This window comes from Rhynchophorus ferrugineus, unplaced genomic scaffold, assembly GCF_030347505.1.
Source record: "Rhynchophorus ferrugineus isolate W39M unplaced genomic scaffold, kcgeb_rfMv2 rfM5, whole genome shotgun sequence".
Taxonomy (NCBI): Eukaryota; Metazoa; Arthropoda; class Insecta; order Coleoptera; family Curculionidae; genus Rhynchophorus; species Rhynchophorus ferrugineus.
The window spans coordinates 4,269,534-4,289,875 of NW_027472584.1; the positions used below are offsets into that span (position 1 = coordinate 4,269,534).

Genomic DNA, 20,342 nt, shown 5'->3' on the forward strand with positions numbered 1-20,342 from the left:
TATATGTAATATATGTAGTTTTATGATATTTTTGGTAGTTTGCTTGTGAATAACAATATATTGTATACTATTATTATAGCATTTTGGTACGATATTTTTCAATATTGTTAATGCATTGGGGTAAAGAGATTAAAATTGGGAATGATAAATAGTAGAATATTTTGACTGTTTTTATAGAATTAATAGGTAATATTTCGATTATTCTCTCGATTCTTCTTAAAAATATATCTGTTCAATAATAAATAAAGCATTTTTATCATCTCATTCAGATGATTTTTAATTATGGCAGAATATTTTAAATGTAGCTAATATAAGTCAATTAATACCATTTTAAGGTCTTGCCAAAAATCTAATATCTTTTCCAAACGTCCAATAAGTGGCATTTCTAAATACTGTAGCACCTGGTGTAATTATTTCTTTCATTCTAGCTAGTTTTACTATCCAAATATCTTGAGATGAAATACATTATTTGTAAGTATTTGTGTCTTGAATTTCGAGTTGTAGTACCGTATCTGTTATTTGCTAGAATGGAATACATCTTCTTCCAAATAAATTCTTGTATCGTCTCAACAATATTTGTAATTCCAATTACTGACTATATTGCTTGGGGATTGCAGATAGCAGAAGTTGAGGATTATTTTTCTGCATATGCTCAAATCATAGAGCGTTTAGCTGAATTCATCAGTCTACTGAACAGTTATAAAATAATATAAATAGACTGTAAAGAGATCTCTCTGCCTTACCTGCTGATAAAATAAATCTTAACTAAAATATGTGGCGACCTCCACTATATTCTTGTATATTTTATTAACCAAGAAAATAAATTGTTGAAAGTTAGAATATGTATTTATGAGTAATATTTACTACAAATATTGGATATAGTTTATCATTTATTTACGGTTAATATTTTTTACGAAATTTAACTACTACTTTAAGAACTTTCACAAATCTTTTCGAATCGATTCAATTTCTGGAACCTTTCGAATCTAAATTTTGTTTTCAAGATTTTAGGAATGAAATTTTGATATTCAAAAACTTGAACTAAAATCGAGATAGTTATCTCGAAATCTAAGAGTCAATTAAAAGAATTATTTCTTATTATTGCCATAAAACAGAAGTATATTACTATTTATCACTACCAATTTTATTCTATTTACTCTACTGCATTAACAATCTTGAAAAATAGCATTCCAAAATGTTGCTAAATTAATATACAATATATTATTATGTATGAACAGACTACCGAAACACCGTAAAACTATATATTTTAAATATAAGTCTATGTAAGCCCAAATTGGAACATTTTTGTAAAGGTGGCGGCTAGGATGACAGCCGGAATGTTAAAAATCAGTCAGTGAAACTAGTAGAAACCAAATTAGTAACTGTTAGAACCTATTTTGTACAATCGATTTGGTGAAGGTGTTTGGGCAATTAAAACATTGGATTCAGCTGAGTCACTCTCTATTTATTTCGACAAACATCGCGGTCAAAGCCCCAACACAGAATGAATTAAGATGGCGAGATCTTCATCCTGTCTGAATGGCATTAGTACGAGCATGCGCCGTAGCGTTTATTAGAATTTACAGAAAACTGCTTAGTATCTGCTTATGCAACCATATGTACATCAGGTTGTCAGATATAGGTGCATCCACCCAATTATTTATATATCCAACATTTGGCCATCCTGATTTCGCAGCGTTCTCGCAAGACTTCACTCCGGCTGTTCTTGGAACACTGTAGTTGGTGGTTCTGGCCTTTCTATAATGGAAACATACTCTTTACTACTTGATCTTTCAAAATATCTTACCTTGGTGATTTCTTCCTTCATCGTTTCATCTAATAAATTCCATGCAATTTATTTTATAACTTCTGTGAAATCATTTTGTACTTTTTAGCTAAACTGCAGTTAATGCCTTCGGTGAGGTTCAACTGCTAGACTCAATTTCAACTTCTCTGAATGGCCTGGTATATTATATGCTTCTCATTCTGTGAGTTTTCTTACGAACCTTATAACTAATATATTGTCAGAACAACTCCCAAGTAAATAATTCTACATACTCCTACGATTATTTTATACTTTTGCATTTGATATTTAGAATTTTACATCCAACAATAGTCTAAACTATTTACTTCAAATAATTACTTTGCCAATTTCCACATTGTTTAATAGCTTTGCGCCTTTATATTCTCAAGTTCTATTTCAATCTTCAAAACTATATTTCTTGCTTAGTTTTTTGTTTTCCAACTAAATATTATTTTAACTACATTTACTGCCATATTTTATAACTTCCGTGAAGTCAATTATGTATTACATATTACTCGATTACATTACCTGATTTATATATTGATCATTTTTGCCTTTTAACTAAATTGTATACATCTACCTATATGACCATTGTTCTTCATCATTATGCTCTTAATAGACTTATTTTATATTCCATGTATTCATTACAATACATTCAACATTTTCATATTTGCGTTTAAAAGTTAATTTATATTCTAATTAGTTGCTGTCTTGTAACAAAAGTTTTGTGAGTTATTGTTATGCTGCCTTCATTTCGATCATAAATGTTACAATATATACTATAATTTTTAAATTTATAATTCAAAATTTTTAACTTATTTCCTTAGTGTAAGCGTTTATCTATGATTATATCCATAAAGTTCGGTTCCAAACTTCGTAGGGTGAACACGTATTTTCAATACGCTCCAAGCTCTACAAACACATCTTTCTTTAAAAAAACCCCAGTATTTTATTACGGTTATTAAATTGAGTGTTAAAAACGGATAACTGATGCGGCTATCCGTCTCTCAGCAGACCTAAAGTGTAGTGAACACGTGTTTACGTGACCAGACACAAAGACTGCATCTCATATTTATTAGTGTTTTAAAAATATTTCCCCTTATTTTACAACAGTCCTTTTGAAATTCATTTATAGTATTTTTGTTCAAAAACTAGTGCAAAAAATCACGTAAGCGTAAGAAAAATTAAGTGCGTGAAATAAACAATGTATTTATTTAATTTTTTTATCTTCTGGAAGTAAATAAAATAAAATATTAAAAATCTAAAAATGGCAAACCACAGCGATTCGACCAAATCACCTGCACACTTTGATATAAGATTAGAACAATCAGCAATAACGCAAACTCCCCCATCAGAAAGGACTATAGTCATTATCAAAAACGATTGAGATGTTCGGAAGAAGAAATCGCGAGGAAACAGCTTTAGCAACCAGTCGGAAGAAATTGAAGAGAATATACAACCAAGCCCTGAAAAAGTTGTTCCCAAACCACCAACAATAACAGTCTATAAGGTAGGAGTAATAAAACACATCCATGACCTATTGAAAACCATTACTACGAACTACAGAATTAAAACAGTGAGCTATGAAACAATTAAAATCCAATTGTTCGTAGCGGATCACTTTAAAGTTCTTGTAAAAGAATTAGATGAAAGAAACACGCAGTACCATACATTCCAGCCAAAATTCGAGAGAACATTTAAATTCGTGTTAAAAGGATTACATCACGGGACGGACTTTAACACCATCAAGGTAGCACTAGCTGAAAAAGGCCACGAGGTCGTAAATGTTCACAATATACGACATCGCACGACAAAAAAACTCTGTCTATCTTCTATATTGATATGAAACCTAATATAAATAATAAGGCGGTGTCTGAAATCACCAAATTGGAAAATAATATTATTAAATGCGAACCACCACATATAAAAAGAATTATACCACAATGCACGGGTTGTCAAGCGCACGGGCACACAAAGGCTTACAAGTAACTACAACAGAAACTCTATCCTACCTTAAGGGAAAAAAGGCATCAACAGCAACAAAAACAATTCACACCTACCAGTCTACCCACCAAACCAAGTCAACCAGACATAACTTATGCCCAAATGGTTGAAAATGGTTCAGCACAAAATCAAGAGACGACATCTCAACCTACTGAAACTAGCAACATCTCTAGATTAGAAAATATGATGGCCAAACAAAATGGATCAAATGAGTACGATGCTTGGTCTACTAACAACCGTCGTCAGCCAACTTGCCTAATGCCTGAAACCAGTAGCTACAAAATCGTCGTCTGGAATACCAATGGGCTTCAACAACACGCCAGGGAACTAAAAAGATTCGTAACTGAACAAAATATTGGCGTTATGGTGATTTCCGAAACAAACTTTACGGACAAAAATTATTTGAAAATTCCTAAATATAAACTTTATCATACAAATCACCCTGATGATAAAGCACATGCAGGTACAGCAATAATAATTCGAGATGATATAAAGCATTTCGAAAAAGAAAAATTCCGCAAAGACTACCTGCAAGCCTCCAGTATAACCATAGAGGAATTCCATGGACCATTAACAATTTCTGCGATTATTGCCAACCCAAACATAACAATAAGGCAGAACAATTTCAAGAATTCTTCAGTACGCTAGGTAATAGATTTATAGCCGGAGGAGATTATAATGCAAAACATTTAATGTGGGGTTCAAGAATAATAACCTCAAAAGGTAGAAAGCTGCTAAAAGCAAAAAAGACAGATAACTTACAACATATCTCTACTGGTGAACCAACATATTGGTCTTCAGACAGAAATAAAGCCAGATACAATAGATTTCTGTATTACAAAAAATATTGATCCAAAAAAGTGCCAGGCAGAATCATGTTTCGACCTGTCTTCTGATCATTCACCAATAATAATAACAATTTCTTCAAAAATTACCATCAAAGATAAAACCCCTTCTATGTGCAATAATAGAACTGGTCCTCATTCAGAGAACACTTAGAACGAAACATCTCTCTAAACTTACCGTTAAAAACTGAAATGGATATAGAAATAGCAGCAATAAATTTTACAAAAAATATATAGTAAGCAGCATATTCCGCGACTCCTAACAGTGAAACATTTCCAAGAAAAATTACACTTATATCATGTACAATACAGAAAAAGATAGCAGAAAAAAGAAAGTTACGACGAAATTGTCAACAGCAAAGGATTGAAGAGAATAACAGAAAATTTAATAGGGCAATAAAAGAGCTGAAAGGGCTAATCCAAATTGAACAAAAAAAAGGCATTCAAGATTACCTATAAAACTTGACATCAACTAAGGCTACAGACTCTTCGTTGTGGAAAGCAACAAAAACGCTTAGGAGATTCCAGCAGCATAACCCACCCATTAAAACAAACGAAAATAATTGGGCTAGAAGCAATAAAGAGAAGGCCGACATTTTCTCAAAACAATTAAAAAATATTTTTAAACCTTTCCAGTCTCACCTACATAAAGATGAGGAAAATAAAATTACTAGCTTTCTATATTTGCAATTTCAAATGGATTTACCGCACGAGAAATTAACGGTTAAAAAAGTTAAACAAACAATAATGAGAGAGATTAATATTTAAAAAGCTCCTGGTTATGACTTAATTACTGGCAAAATTTTAAAAGAACTCTCAGAAAAGGGTATAAAGCTATTAACATTTATATTTAATGCTATGCTACGAATTAATTACTTCCCTAGTATCTGGAAAGTGGCAAAAATATTAATGATTCTTAAAGCAGGAAAAATACCAGAACATGTCACCTCCTACCGACCAATAAGTTTATTACCGATAATCTCGAAAATTTTCGAGAAGTTATACACAAAAAAGCTAAACTAGATAATAGAAAAAAGAAAAATTATTCCAGAACATCAGTTTGGCTTTTGCAAGCATGGGACTATAGAACAAGTGCATAGACTTGTAAACAAAATAAACGCTGACCTAAATGCCAAAATATATTGTTCGGCTGCTTTTCTAGACATATCTCAGGCTTTTAACAAAGTATAGCATATGGGCTTGCAGATTAAACTAAAACCTCTCCCTCATCCGGACTATCAGTTACTATAATCGTATCTCACTGATAGACATTTTATTGTAAATCAAGGCGATGAACATACCGAATTAAATCCCATATATTCAGGAGTTCCGCAAGGTAGTGTACTAGGTCCAGTACTGTATCTTCTGTATAGGACTGATATACCCACTACAAAAATAATTACTGTTGCAACATATGCAGACGATACAGCAATCTTAACATCCCATGAAGATCCAGTCACAGCATCAATAAACCTACAAACCCACCTGAAGCAAATACAATTATGGTTGCAGGCATGGCGCATTAAAGCCAATGAAACAAAATCCACGTATAACGTTTACCCTGCGTAGAAGAATTTATATAAGATTTATGTCCACCAGTGAATATAAATCATCGTCAACTCCCCCAAGCAGAGCATGTTAAATATCTTGGTATGCACTTAGATCGACGCCTAACCTGGAAGAAGCACATACTCTCTAAACGGAAACAACTGGGACTAAAATTATATCAAATGTATTGGCTCATCGGGCGCAAATCCAAGTTATCATTAAATAACAAGGTATTGCTGAATGAGTCTGTGCTCAAGCCCATTTGGGCATTTTGGCACTATGGGGTACCGCTAGCAAATCTTTTTTTTATTACTCTTCGTGAGTCCACAATCTGCCCTATTGGCAATAAGTATTTATTCTGTTTATATTATATATACATGGCATGTAGAAAATCACTTCATTAAGCAATCTTCTGTATAAAATATTATCTTAATTAATTAGTCTTATTCTAATGCTTATTCTAAACTCTACATATGTCCAGTAATCAGATCAGGTGGTGTTAAACGTTTTAGTCTACGCACTTCACTATCACGTCGCATATTTAGCTGGTTAGCGAGTACATTGGGATGCACTGACACTCTTTCGAAGTACTTCACACAAACACGTTGGATTACACTCGTTATAGGTTCTAGAGGAATATCGCGTTGTATCACTTTATTTGAAATATAGTACGGAGCATCAACAATGGCAAGCAACACCTTATTTTGGAACCGTTGAATGATGGATATATTAGATTTGCTAGCGGTACCCCATAGTTGAATTCCATATGTCCAAATGGGCTTGAGTATAGACTCATACAGCAATACCTTGTTATCTAATGATAACTTGGATTTGCGCCCAATGAGCCAATACATTTGATATAATTTTAGTCCTAGTTGTTTCCGTTTAGAGAGTATGTGCTTCTTCCAGGTTAGGCGTCGACCTAAATGCATACCAAGATATTTAACATGCTCTGCTTGGGGGAGTTGACGATGATTGATATTTACTGGTGGACATGTTCTTCTACGCAGGGTAAACGTTATATGCGTGGATTTTGATTAATTGGCTTTAATGCGCCATGTCTTCAACCATAATTGTATTTGCTCCAGGTGGGTTTGTAGGTTTATTGATGCTGTGACTGGATCTTCATGGGATGCTAAGATTGCTGTATCGTCTGCATATGTTGCCACAGTAGTTATTTTTGTGGTGGGCAGATCAGCCGTATACAGAAGATACACTACTGGACCCAGTAAACTACCTTGCGGGACTCCTGAATATATGGGATTTAATTCGGTATGTTCATCGCCTTGATTTACAATAAAATGTCTGTCAGTGAGATACGATTTTAGTAGCTGATAGTCCGGATGAGGGAGAAGTTTCTTTAGTTTAACCTGCAAGCCCGTATGCCATATTTTGTCAAAAGCCTGAGATATGTCTAGGAAAGCAGCCGAACAATATCTTTTGGCATTTAGGTCAGCGTTTATTTGGTTTACAAGTCTATGCACTTGTTCTATAGTCCCATGCTTATTGCGAAAGCCAAACTGATGTTCTGGAATAATTTTTCTTTTTTCTATTATATAGTTTAGTTTTTTTATGTATAATTTCTCGAAAACTTTCGAGATTATTGGTAATAAACTTATAGGTCGGTAGGAGGTCACATCTTCTGGTATTTTTCCTGGTTTAAGTATCATTAATATTTTAGCTACTTTCCAGATACTAGGGAAGTAATTAATTCGTAGCATAGCACTAAATATATATGTTAATAGTTTTATAGCCTTTTCTGATAGTTCTTTTAAAATTTTGCCAGTAATTAAGTCATAACCAGGAACTTTTTTAATATTAATCTCTCTCATTATTGTATGTTTAACTTTTTTGACCGTTAATTTCTCGTGCGGTAAATCCATTTGAAATGGTGAATCTAGAAAGCTAGTAATTTTATTTTCGTCATCTTTATGTAGCTGAGACTGGAAAGGTTTAAAAACATTTTTTAAGTGTTTTGAGAAAATGTCGGCCTTCTCTTTATTGCTTCTCGCCCAATTATTTTCGCTTGTTTTAATAGGTGGGTTATGCTGCTGGGATCTCCTAAGCTTTTTTGTTGCTTTCCACAACGAATTGTCTGTGGCCTCAGTTGATGTCAAATTTTCTAGGTATTCTTGAATGCCTTGGTTTTGTTCAATTTGGATTAGATCTCTCAGCTCTTTTATGGCCCTATTAAATTTACTTTTATTCTCTTCAGTCCTTTGCTGTTGCCAATTTCGTCGTAACTTACTTTTTTCTGCTATCTTTTTCTGTATTGTACATGATATATGTGTATTTTTTCTTGGAAATGTTTCACTGTTGGGAGTCGCGGAATATGCTGCCTCCTGTATATTTTTTGTAAGATTTATCGCTGCTATTTCTATATCCATTTCAGTTTGTAACGGTAAGTTTAGAGAGATATTTTGGTCTAAGTTTTCTCTAAATGAGGGCCAGTTAGTTCTATTATTGCACAGAGAAGGGGGTTTATCTTTGATGGTAATTTTTGAAGAAATTGTTACTATTATTGGTGAATGATCACAAGGCAGGTCGAAACATGATTCTGCCTGACACTTTTTTGGATCAATATTTTTTGTAATACAGAAATCTATTGTATCTGGTTTTTTATTTCTGTCTGAAGGCCAATATGTTGGTTCACCAGTAGAGATATGTTGTAAGTTATCTATCCTTATGGCTTTGAGCAGTTCTCTACCTCTTGAGGTTATTATTCTTGAACCCCACATTAAATGTTTTGCATTATAATCTCCTCCTGCTATAAATCTATTACCTAGCGTACTGAAGAATTCTTGAAATTGTTCTGCCTTGTTGTTATATTTGGGTGGGCAATAAATCGCAGAAAATGTTAATGGTCCATGGGCTTCCTCTATGGTTATACTGGTGGCTTGCAGGTAGTCTTTGCGGAATTTTTCTTTTTCGAAATGCTTTATATCATCTCGAATTATTATGGCTGTACCTCCATGTGCTTTATCATCAGGGTGATTTGTATGATAAAGCTTATATTTAGGAACTTTCAAATAATTTTTGTCCGTAAAGTGTGTTTCGGAAACCATCATAACGTCAATATTTTGTTCAATTACGAACATTTTTAGTTCCCTGGCGTGTTGTTGGAGCCCATTGGCATTCCAAACGGCGATTTTGTAGCTATTGGTTTCAGGCATTAGGCAAGTTTGCTTACGACGGTTGTGAGTAGACCAAGCATCGTACTCATTTGATCCATTAGTTTGGCCATCATATTTTCTATTCTTGAGATGTTGCTAGTTTCAGTAGGTTGAGATATTGTCTCTCGTTTTTATGCTGAACCATTTTCAATTATCTGAGCATAAGTTATGTCTGGTTGACTTGTTCTGGTTGGTAGTGGTAGATTGGTAGTAGTGGATTGTTTTTGTTGATGCCTTTTTTCCCTTAAGGTAGGATAGAGTTCCTGCTGTAGTTGCTTGTGAACTGCGCAACCCTTGTAGTTCGCTGGATGATTTCCGTTACAGTTAGCACATTTCACTTTTTCATCGCGAACTTTACGAGTACATTCTCCTGCACATTTTACGCATCTATATGATTTGCGACAGTAAGTCTTTGTGTGCCCGTGCGCTTGACACCTTGTGCATTGTGGTATAATGCTTTTTATATGTGGTTGTTCGCATTTAATAATATTATTTTCCAATTTGGTGATTTCATACACCGCCTTATTATTTCCATTAGGTTTTATATCTATATAAAACATAGGCAGAGGTTTTTTTGTCATGTGATGTCGTATATTGTGAATATTTACGACCTCGTGACCTTTTTCAGCTAGTGCTACCTTGATGGTGTTAAAGTCCGTCCCGTGATGTAATCCTTTTAATACGAATTTAAATGTTCTCTCGGATTTTGACCTGAATGTATGGTATTGGGTGTTTCTTTCATCTAATTCTTTTATAAGAAGTTTAAAGTAATCCGCTTCGAACAATTGGATTTTAATTGTTTCATAGCTCACTGTTTTAATTGTGTAGTTCGTAGTAATGGTTTTCAATAAGTCATGGATGTTTTTTATTATTCCTACCTTATAGACTGTTATTGGTGGTGGTTTGGGAACAACTTTTTCAGGGCTTGGTTGTATGTTCTCTTCAATTTCTTCCGACAGGTTGCTAAAACTGTTTTTTATCTCTATCGGTTTCTGTAACCAATAGTCACTGATTCTTGTTTGTTTCCTCGCGATTTCTTCTTCTGGACCTCTCAGTCGTTTTTTGTTAATGACTGTAATCCATTCTGATGGTGGAGTTTGCGTTATTGCTGTTTGTTCTAATCTTATATCAAAGTGTGCAGGTGATTTGGTTGAATCGCTATGGTTTGCCATTTTTTAATTTTTATTATTTTATTTAATTTACGTCCAGAGGATAAAAAAATAAAATAAATACATTGTTTATTTCACGCACTTCATTTTTCACTTACGTTATTTTAGCACTAGTTTTTGACCAAAAATACTATAAATGAATTTCAAAAGGATTGTTGTAAAATAAGATGAAATAATTTTAAAACACTAATAAAAATGAGATGCAGTCCTTTTGTCTGGTCACGTAAACACGTCACTATACTTTAGGTCCACTGAGAGACGGATAGCCGCATCTGTTATGCGTTTTTAACACTCACTTAAATAACCGTAATAAAATACTGTTTTTTTTTTAAAGAAAGGTATCTTTTTATAGCTTGGACCATATTGAAAATACGTCTTCACCCTACGAAGGTTGGAACTGCTTAGGCTAGCAAATCTAATATATCCATCATTCAACGGTTCCAAAATAACGTGTTGCGTGCCATTGTTGATGCTCCGTACTATATTTCAAACAAAGTGATACAACGCCATATTCCTCTAGAACCTATAACGAGTGTAATTCAACGTGTGTGTGTGAAGTACTTCGAAAGAGTGTCAGTGCATCCCAATGTACTCGCTTATCAGCTAAATATGCGACGTGATAGTGAAGTGCGTAGACTAAAACGTTTAACACCACCTGATCTAATTACTGGACATATGTAGACTTTAGAATTAGCTTTAGAATAAGACTAATTAATTAAGATAATATTTTGTACAGAATATTGTTTAAAGAAGTGATTTTCTACATGCCATGTATATATAATATAGAAATAAGAAATACTTATTACTAATAGGGCAGATTGTGGACTCACGAAGAGTAATAAAAAAAATTATATCCATGTCTAGAGAATTATTGACTTAAGTAGGTGATTTCTCGAACAGAACATTTGTTAATTTAGGTTAACGTCATGCATCAGATCTTTCAAAGATAAAAACCTCTAAATTGATAATAATCTCAAGCCATATCTAAATATAAAATTCATGCAACTACAGTTGGCACATTCATTAGATTTAAGAAGGTTGTTCTGCTATCTTTATTATCTTAATTATATAATATTCCATTTCAGGAAATCACCAAAATTAAAAGAAATTGAATTAGCTTACATTAGATAAATTCAAGTTATAAAACTTTCTGTTTTGTTTAATTCTCAATTATTTAACTTATTAAATTAATTTATAGATAATTTGACAAATGAAATGTGAGTATATTCCTTTAAAGAAAATATTTTGTTTTAATCATTTGCTATTTTATATATTTGCAACAAAATATAAGCTATACGATTACTGTATTTTGAATATTAATAGTATTACCTTCAAGGTTATTATCGAATTAGACTACCATTTTGATTTTCTTCCCAAAATATTTTAAATTTGCTGAACTATCTATAATTAACTATCCATTTGAAGTCTCTTTTTGTATTCATTTATTCAAACTATTCACAAATTGAAATTTTTTAAATAAAATTTTTCGACTTCTAAATTTTGTCAAGAATGTTATTACAGCAGTATAATGTCGTCTGAAAATTTTGCAATCTTGCTCTATAAAATTTCCGTCTGAGGATTAAAAATTTGGTCTTTGAAAAACTGCTGTTTCAAAGTTTATTTTAAAATTCTCAGAATGTGTCATACTAATTCAAAATGCATTGATATTAACCAAAAACATAGTGTTTACAGGAAATATCATTATGCTACAATTGGGCTTCTATTAATTAAATTTAAACCTTTGACAATTGTTAGAACCGATTGTGTAGAATCGATTTGGTGAAGGTGTTTGGGCAATTAAAACACTGGATTCAACTGAGTCTCTCTCTATTTATTTCGACAAACATATCGGCCAAAGCCCCAACACAGAATGAATCAAGATGGCGGGATCTTCATCCTGCCCGGATGGCATTAGTGCGAGCATGCGCCGTAGCGTTTATTATAATTTACAGGAAACTACTTTAATATCAACTATGTCATATATACACCGACAGAGGGCGTTAGATGTAGGCGCATCCACCCAATTATTTATATATCCAACACTCGGCCATCCTGACTTCGCAGCGTCCTCGCAAGGCTTCTCTCCAGCTGCTCTTGAACATTGTAGTTGGTGGCTTTGGTCTTTCTATAATGGAAACATAGTCTTCACTACATGGTCTATTAAAATGTCTTACCTGGATGATTTTTTTCCTTCATTGCTTCATTTTATAGCTTCCATGCAGTTTGTTTTATAACTTCTGTGAAGTCAATTTTATACTTTTTGGCTGAACTGCAGATGCCCTCGGTGAGGTTCAACTGCTAGACTCCCATTTTAACTTCTCTGAATGGCCTGGTGCATTATGTGCTTCTTCTTCTGCTACTTTCTAACGAACCTTATAGTTTATATCCTTTTGCGTTTGATATTTACAATTTTACATCCAATAATAGTCTAAACTATTTATTTGAACTAATTACTTTGCCAATTTACACACTGTTTAATAACTTTGCACCTTTATATTCTCAAGTTCTACGTTGATCCCCAAAATTTCTTGCTTCGTTTTTTTGTTTTCCAACTAAATTTATTTTAATTGCATTTACTGCAATATTTTATAACATTTTGAAACTTTATAACCAATGAAACTATCCAACAACTACAATATTATCTTTTTCAATGTTCACCTCAACTGAACAATCAAACTCATGTTTGCTGTATACTTATTATTTACTTTACCCAACTATAAACTGTTTATACTTATTGTTGTTCTGCAAACCTTTGTTGTATTTTCTTTCATACTATTCTTACCCATGTATTTCATTACTTGATTTCTATTTTGATCATTTATTGCCTTTTAACTAAATTGTATATATCTGCCTATTTACTGGTCTGATTTCATATGACTATTATTCTTCATCACTATGTTCTTAATAGATTTATTTTATATTCCATGTATTCATTAAAATACATACATTCTTGTATTTGCGTTTAAAAGTTAATTTATTCTCTGATTAGTTGCTGGCTTTTAACAAAATTTTTTAAAGTTATTGTTATGTTGCCTTCATTTTAATCATAAATGTTACAGAATAATATTGAAAGTATGTATACACTACAAGTTTTAAATTTACAATTCCAAAATTTTAACATATTTCCCTAGTGTAAGCGTTTACCTATGATTATATCCATGTTTTGAGAGTTATTGACGAAAGTAGGTGATTTCTCGAACAGAAAAGTTGTTAATTCAGGTTAAAATCATGCATCTGATCTTCCAAAGATACAACCACTAAATTGATAATAGTCTCAAGCCATATCTAAATACAAAATTCATGCAACTACAATTGGCACATTCGTTAGTTTTAAGAAGGTTGTTCTGCTATCTTTTTTTTTATGTCGACTATATAATATTCCCTTCCAGAAAATCACCAACATTAAAAGAATTTGGCTTAGCTTACATTAGATGAATTCAATTTATAAAACTTTTTGTTTTGTTTAATTCTCAATTATTTAACTTATTTAATTAATTTATAGATAATTTGACAAATGAAATGTGGGTATATTGCTTTAAAGAAAATATTTTATTTTAATCATTTGCTATTTTATATATTTGTAACAAAATATAAACTATACCATTGCTGTATTTTCAATATCAATAGTCCTATTCAAGATTATTATTAAATTAGATCATTTCATTCCCAAAATACTTAAAATTTTCTGAACTAAACTATCTATTTGAAGGCTTTATTTGTATCCATTTATTCAAACACATTGATATGATCTGTTGTCAACCCTAATTTTGAATTAAAATTAATCAACTTCAAAATATTGTCAAGAATTTTTATTACAGCAGCAGAATTTTTATTATAATCTTGCAATTTATAACATTTCTTTCGTCTGAGGGTTAAAATCTGTTTTTTGAACGTTTATTTTAAAATTCTGAATGTATTATACTAATTAAAATGTATTGATATTACCCAAAAAATTCATAGTGTTTATAGGAAATATTATCATTATGCTGCAATTGAGCTTCCATTAATTAAATTTAAACAAAATGAAATTTACACTTAACTTGAAATACAGCAACATTATTATTTAACATAATTTATCCTATAACTTTATTAGCTAATTTTGCTGAAATTATTTAGCGAATTATGTTTGTATTGAAATTGAATTGTCATAATTGGTATATTTGTTGATTGCAAATTATTTAAATCTTGTTTGAAATTAATAAAGTCTATTCTTTCTAATTTTGACATGGAATTTAAAATAGTAATCTTGGATGTTAAAAATATCTCGATTCCTAATTTTTTTGTTATTATATACTAATTTTGGCTGATTTAATAACAATGGTTACCTTACCCCTATCTGCATCTTACAAAGTTTACTGTGGATTAATTTGCTGTTTACCGTGAGTGATCTTCAAAAATATTCTTCCACTGGTCTGCTTCTGTGAATGCTACTGGTTCCTTCTTTTCTTGTGTCCATGTAACTTTTGCATAACAGCCGATGTGTTATTTCCTAATCTCTATCTGCTTTCTATAATAATGTACTCGAAACAAAATACTAATTAGTTTTAATCCAAACTCATGTGGATTTACTACTTATACTACTAAACCAATGATTTCTAGTATTCTCTCACCTTACTAATTTTGTGCACATTAATAGGATGTCTATCTTACTTGTATCAATCTTGTGTACTGGTAATACTTAATGCTTGTGCTTGCTGCTACTGACTTGCTTCTAAAACCTGGCCATTGTTGACGTCTTTTACTGACTACATGATTGACTTTGTAACTACTTGATTTTGTTTCTGAACAGCCTGTTTGTTTATGTCCACATTGTGGTGGTGCGTTTGTTGAATTTTTGCTTATTGATAGCCTGTGTGACATTCGCCATATTGGCAACATGTGTAATTCTAGAGGTTTTGTTTACTATTTTTGTTACTGTTTGATGACATCCACCATATTGGCAGCATGTGTGTTTATTGAGGTTTTGTTTACTAATTTTGATACTGCTTAATTACTACTTTCATCACTACTTTGATATAAACCTTATTGGCTGTATATTTACTGCAATTTTGTTAATAGTACTTCATCTTGATGGCTCGTTTGTTGACACCCACTTTGCTAGCGGTTTGTCTACTATTCTTCATAATCTGGATGACTTTTATGGTTTGTTGACTTTTACCTTATTACCACCTGGTGGTTAACATACATTTGGTGTATCCCTTTTAGACGCTTATTTGTCAACATGGCAACCTGTTTGTGGCCAGTTGTCTAGTTGGCGACAGCTACTGGGTTCCCCCTAATGATGGCAGTCTGATTGCAAACGCCCATTAGGTTGGCATGGCTGTTGCTGCTGTTCTCGATGTTAGTGGTCTAATTACAGACAACTATCTTGTCGGCCTGGAAGTTAATACTCACTCTAATAGTGCCCTGATCTCAAATGTCTATCTGATTGCCGTGCGTGTTGTTGGCCCCGTGTTGGTAGGCTGACTGCGGACATTCATCTGGTTGTAATGAATGATGCTGGCCCCATGTTGGTGGCCTGACTGCAGATATTCAACTGGTTCGCTTGGCTGTGCGTGTTCGCAGGGGTGTCTGCTTGGCGGTTCTGCAGATGTTCGTCTTGTCAACCTAGATGTTAATACTCACTGTAATCGTGGCCTGATATACTATCTGTATTGGCTGCGGATGCCTTTGTGATGGTGGTCTGACTATAGACCTCAATCTGATTGCTGTAACTGTTGCTGTCGGCCATGGTGAAGGCCTGATGGCAGACAAACTTCTTGTTCGTCTGACTGCATGCATCCCCTGTGATGGAGGACTGGCTGCCGACATTCATGTGAATGTCGTGACTGCTATTGTCGTCCGCAGTGGAGACCTGGCTGCAGAGAGACCTGTCTCCCGTGGTGATCACGAGTTGGTTGACCCCCTTCTGTTGACTGCTGAGTTGTAGACGTTCATCGAAACGTCACTCGTGGTGGCAACATGTTGGTTGACCCCCCTCTGTTGACTGCTGAGTTGTAGACGTTCATAGAAACGTCGCTTGCGATGGCCATCGGTTGGTTGGCCTCATTATGCTAGCAGCCTCGTTGTAGACGTTCATAGAAACGTCACTCGTGGTGGCAACATGTTGGTTGACCCCCCTCTTGCAGGCAGCTTTGTTGTAGACGTTCATAGAAACGTCGCTGGCGATGGCCACCTGGTTGTAGACGTTCATGGAACGTCACTCGTGGTGGCAACAGGCTAGTTGACCCCCCTCTTGCAGGCAGCTTTGTTGTAGACGTTCATAGAAACGTCGCTGGCGATGGCCACCAGTTGGTTGGCCCCCCTTGCGCTGGCAGTTTGGTTGTAGACGTTCATGGAACGTCACTCGTGGTGTCAACAGGTTGGTTGACCCCCCCTCTTGCAGGCAGCCTTGTTGTAGACGTTCAGGGAACATCACTCGTGGTGGCAACCAGTTGGTTGACCCTTGGTGTCACCGTGCTTGGTGATTTTGTAGTGGTCTCTTGGCTGGGCAGCTGGTCTGCGATGGCTCCACAAGGTTGGTGGTTCGTACGTGTGGCCCCCTTGGTTGGCTGCACGTCTGCTGCGTGGCCCCTGTTTATGGACTGCCCGTTGTGGCCCCCAGGTTGGTGGGACGCTCATTGTGGACGTTCCTGGTTGACGGAACGCTCGTTGTGGCCCCCTCAGATTGACGGCCAGCTCGTTGTGGACCCCCAGGTTGGTGGGCAGCTCGTTGTGGGCCCCCCAGGTTGGTGGGCAGCTCGTTGTGGACCTTCTAGGTTGAAGGAACGCTCGTTGTGGACCTTCTCTGTAAGAGAAACGCTCGTTGTGGACCCCAGGCTGGTGGGCGGCTCGTTGTGGACCCCCCCCAGGTTAGTGGGCAGCTCATTGTGGACCTTCCATGTTGAAGGAACGCTCGTTGTGGCCCCCAAGTTGGTGGGCGGCTCGTTGTGGACCCCCTCAGGTTGGTGGGCAGCTCGTTGTGGACCTTCTATGTTGAAGGAACGCTCGTTGTGGACCTTCTCTGTAAGAGAAACACTCGTTGTGGACCCCAGGCTGGTGGGCGGCTCGTTGTGGACCCCCCCCAGGTTAGTGGGCAGCTCATTGTGGAACTTCCATGTTGAAGGAACGCTCGTTGTGGCCCCCAAGTTGGTGGGCGGCTCGTTGTGGACCCCCTCAGGTAGGTGGGCAGCTCATTGTGGACCTTCTAGGTTGAAGGAACGCTCGTTGTGGACCTTCTCTGTAAGAGAAACGCTCGTTGTGGACCCCAGGCTGGTGGGCGGCTCGTTGTGGACCCCCCCAGGTTAGTGGGCAGCTCGTTGTGGACCTTCTAGGTTGAAGGAACGCTCGTTGTGGACCCCAGATTGGTGGGCGGCTCGTTGTGGACCCCCCCTCAGGTTGGTGGGCAGCTCATTGTGGATTTCTCGAGTGGACGTCACACCTGTTGTGCGACCGTCAGGTAGGCGGCAAGCAGGTTGCAGGGCCCTTGAAGAGCCTGTACGGTGATTGCAGACCCTAGGTAGACGGCACGCTGGTTGCACGCCCGTCAGGTAGGAGGCATGCATGTTGCGGGCCCCTCGAAGAGGCTTCGCGTTGATTGCGGACCCCAGGTAGGCGGCACGACGGTTGCACGCCCGTCAGGTAGGAGGCATGCATGTTGCAGGCCCCTCGAAGAGGCTTCGCGTTGATTGCGGACCCCAGGTAGGCGGCACGACGGTTGCACGCCCGTCAGGTAGGCGACATGCATGTTGCGGGCCCTTCGAAGAAGCTGCACGCTGACTGCGGACCCCAGGTAGGCGGCACGCTCGTCTGGTAGGCGTCATGTCGTGGAACACCCAGGTTGGTGGGCAGCTTGTCATGGCTCCCCAGATTGACGTCGACCTTGTTTACATACCTGATACAAAGTCTGCGAACTCGTGGTGAAGTCCCAGTGGCACCCCTCTTGTTAGTGCACCTCGTACTGTCTCTCATGATGCAGGCCTAGTTGGCGCCCATCCTGTTGATGTACCCCTTCCTGTCTCTCATCGTGCAGGACTGCTAGGTGGCGTCAATCTTGTTGGTATACCTGGTGTTGTCTTTCACTATAGCGAACTTGTGTAGTTCACCATGTCTGTGGACTGCCAGTTGCGAATTGTTGTATCACAGGTTATTGCTCTCTATGTAGACAGCTAATTCGCTGTTCCACATCATGGCGACTTGCTGGTGTACCTCATTGTCATGTCTATCGATTTGCAACAGAACACTTGTGGAAAAAAAACAGATGAATCAGAAAAATATAATTTTCAAACTTATCTACTCCCTATAATAAATAGAAAGTACGTCTGTTGTACTTGAAAACGTTGTCGCTTGTAAAAAAAAATAAATAAAAAAAATATTTTACCAGATCCGGTCCTGTGCCATTGTGTTCAGGGGTGGACAATCAATTTGCGTCGCCTATTACCTAGAACTAATTCACCACGCCGAATTCCTTCAACATTTCTCTTTCAGAATTTAAGGAAAGTTACCTTTTCATGCTGGAATTAAAATGTTTTAAATTCATACCTGCATCCTTTGTTTACGTTTCATCCATTTCCGCGCCATTTTGTGGCTTGGGTATACGCCTATGTTTGTTTAGATTATGTTATTTTCGTGTTTAAGGCTAATTACTAATTAATAATCAAACTGCCCTTGTGGCGATTGATTTAAAATAATAGTGTTTTAATAATATTCCTTTGTATTACCTTGTTCGCCTCATGGATTCTAGTTTGCGTCATTTACACATTAAACACTACTTTAAACCATCACTATAAATCACTGTGAGTACATTGTTCTTTATCACACTTCTGATTTGTTAGAACCGATTTTGTAGAATCGATTTGGTGAAGGTGTTGGGCGAATAAAGCGCTGGATTCAACTGAGTCACTCTATTTATTTCGACAAAAATCTCGGCCAAAGCCCCAACAGAGAATGAATTAACATGGCGGGATCTTCATACTGTCCGGATGGCATTAGTACGAGCATGAGCCGTAGCTGTCATTACAATTTACAGGAAACTGCTTAATATCTGCTTAGGCAACCATATATACATGAGGACGTCAAATGTAGGTGCAACCACCCAATTATTTATATATCCAACATAATTTAAAGAACACGACTGGAACAGTCGATAGTAAATAGTAATAAGATAAGTCGGACCGAAAATAGCGACTGAAACAGTCACTAGTAAAAAGTAGTAAAATCAGTAGAACCAAAGATACAACCCATTTTTTGGAAAAGATGTTTAATTTTGGTAGTGGATTTACACCCAGATAAACTACATCTTTTACTACACGGATGCATTGTAATACATTTTTATATTACTCAATATAAAATAATGTAAAAGAGAATATATGCCCAAAGTAAAACGAAGATTTTTTAACTTTAACAAAGACTAAAACTTTCAACCAGCAATGCTCATAGAAAATGATGGCTTCGCACCGAACAAATCACATTCCATTTTAGTGGTCGGTTCTATTTAAAAACTAACCAATCAACCAAGTTGATTCAACTAAGCAAAACATTTCCCCAGGGTCACCTCTACCGTGAAATTTCTATTTTTCTACGCTAACATCTGAAGTGGGATAAAGATCCCCGTGTTTTTATTTCTATTTTAGTATAAATTGATTAGCCATTTTCTCCTAGTTTGTTAAGGATATTAAAACAGACCTTCATTGCGCCATCCTGGGAAACATTGGTCGCCAGTGTCAATCTCAATTATCTGGTGTGGTTTTGCCGACTTTCTGTCTGAATGACACCGACCGCATTGTTGGTATTAAAAATAATAAAATAGACTTTTAATAAA

At 35.9% G+C, this 20,342-nt stretch overlaps 1 protein-coding gene and 2 long non-coding RNA genes across 3 annotated transcripts in view; 1 reads left to right on the plus strand and 2 right to left on the minus strand.

Annotated features, from left to right (window-relative positions):
• Positions 1-12,353: 12,353 nt before the first annotated feature.
• The window catches only part of LOC143197562 (uncharacterized), a 150,193-nt gene continuing 142,204 nt past the window's right edge, over positions 12,354-20,342 (minus strand). The window contains exon 2 of the long non-coding RNA XR_013006020.1: positions 12,354-12,502. This is a non-coding gene — a long non-coding RNA (uncharacterized LOC143197562). The remainder of the gene's footprint in view (positions 12,503-20,342) is intronic.
• Positions 17,024-17,842, plus strand: LOC143197557 (uncharacterized). Its single transcript, XM_076406100.1, has 2 exons — positions 17,024-17,325; positions 17,449-17,842. Exons 1-2 carry the CDS (start codon positions 17,048-17,050, stop codon positions 17,828-17,830), a joined length of 660 nt encoding a protein of 219 aa, XP_076262215.1. The 5' UTR covers positions 17,024-17,047; the 3' UTR covers positions 17,831-17,842.
• Positions 18,104-20,342, minus strand: part of LOC143197559 (uncharacterized) — a 150,092-nt gene continuing 147,853 nt past the window's right edge. Inside the window, exon 2 of the long non-coding RNA XR_013006019.1 lies at positions 18,104-18,962. This is a non-coding gene — a long non-coding RNA (uncharacterized LOC143197559). The remainder of the gene's footprint in view (positions 18,963-20,342) is intronic.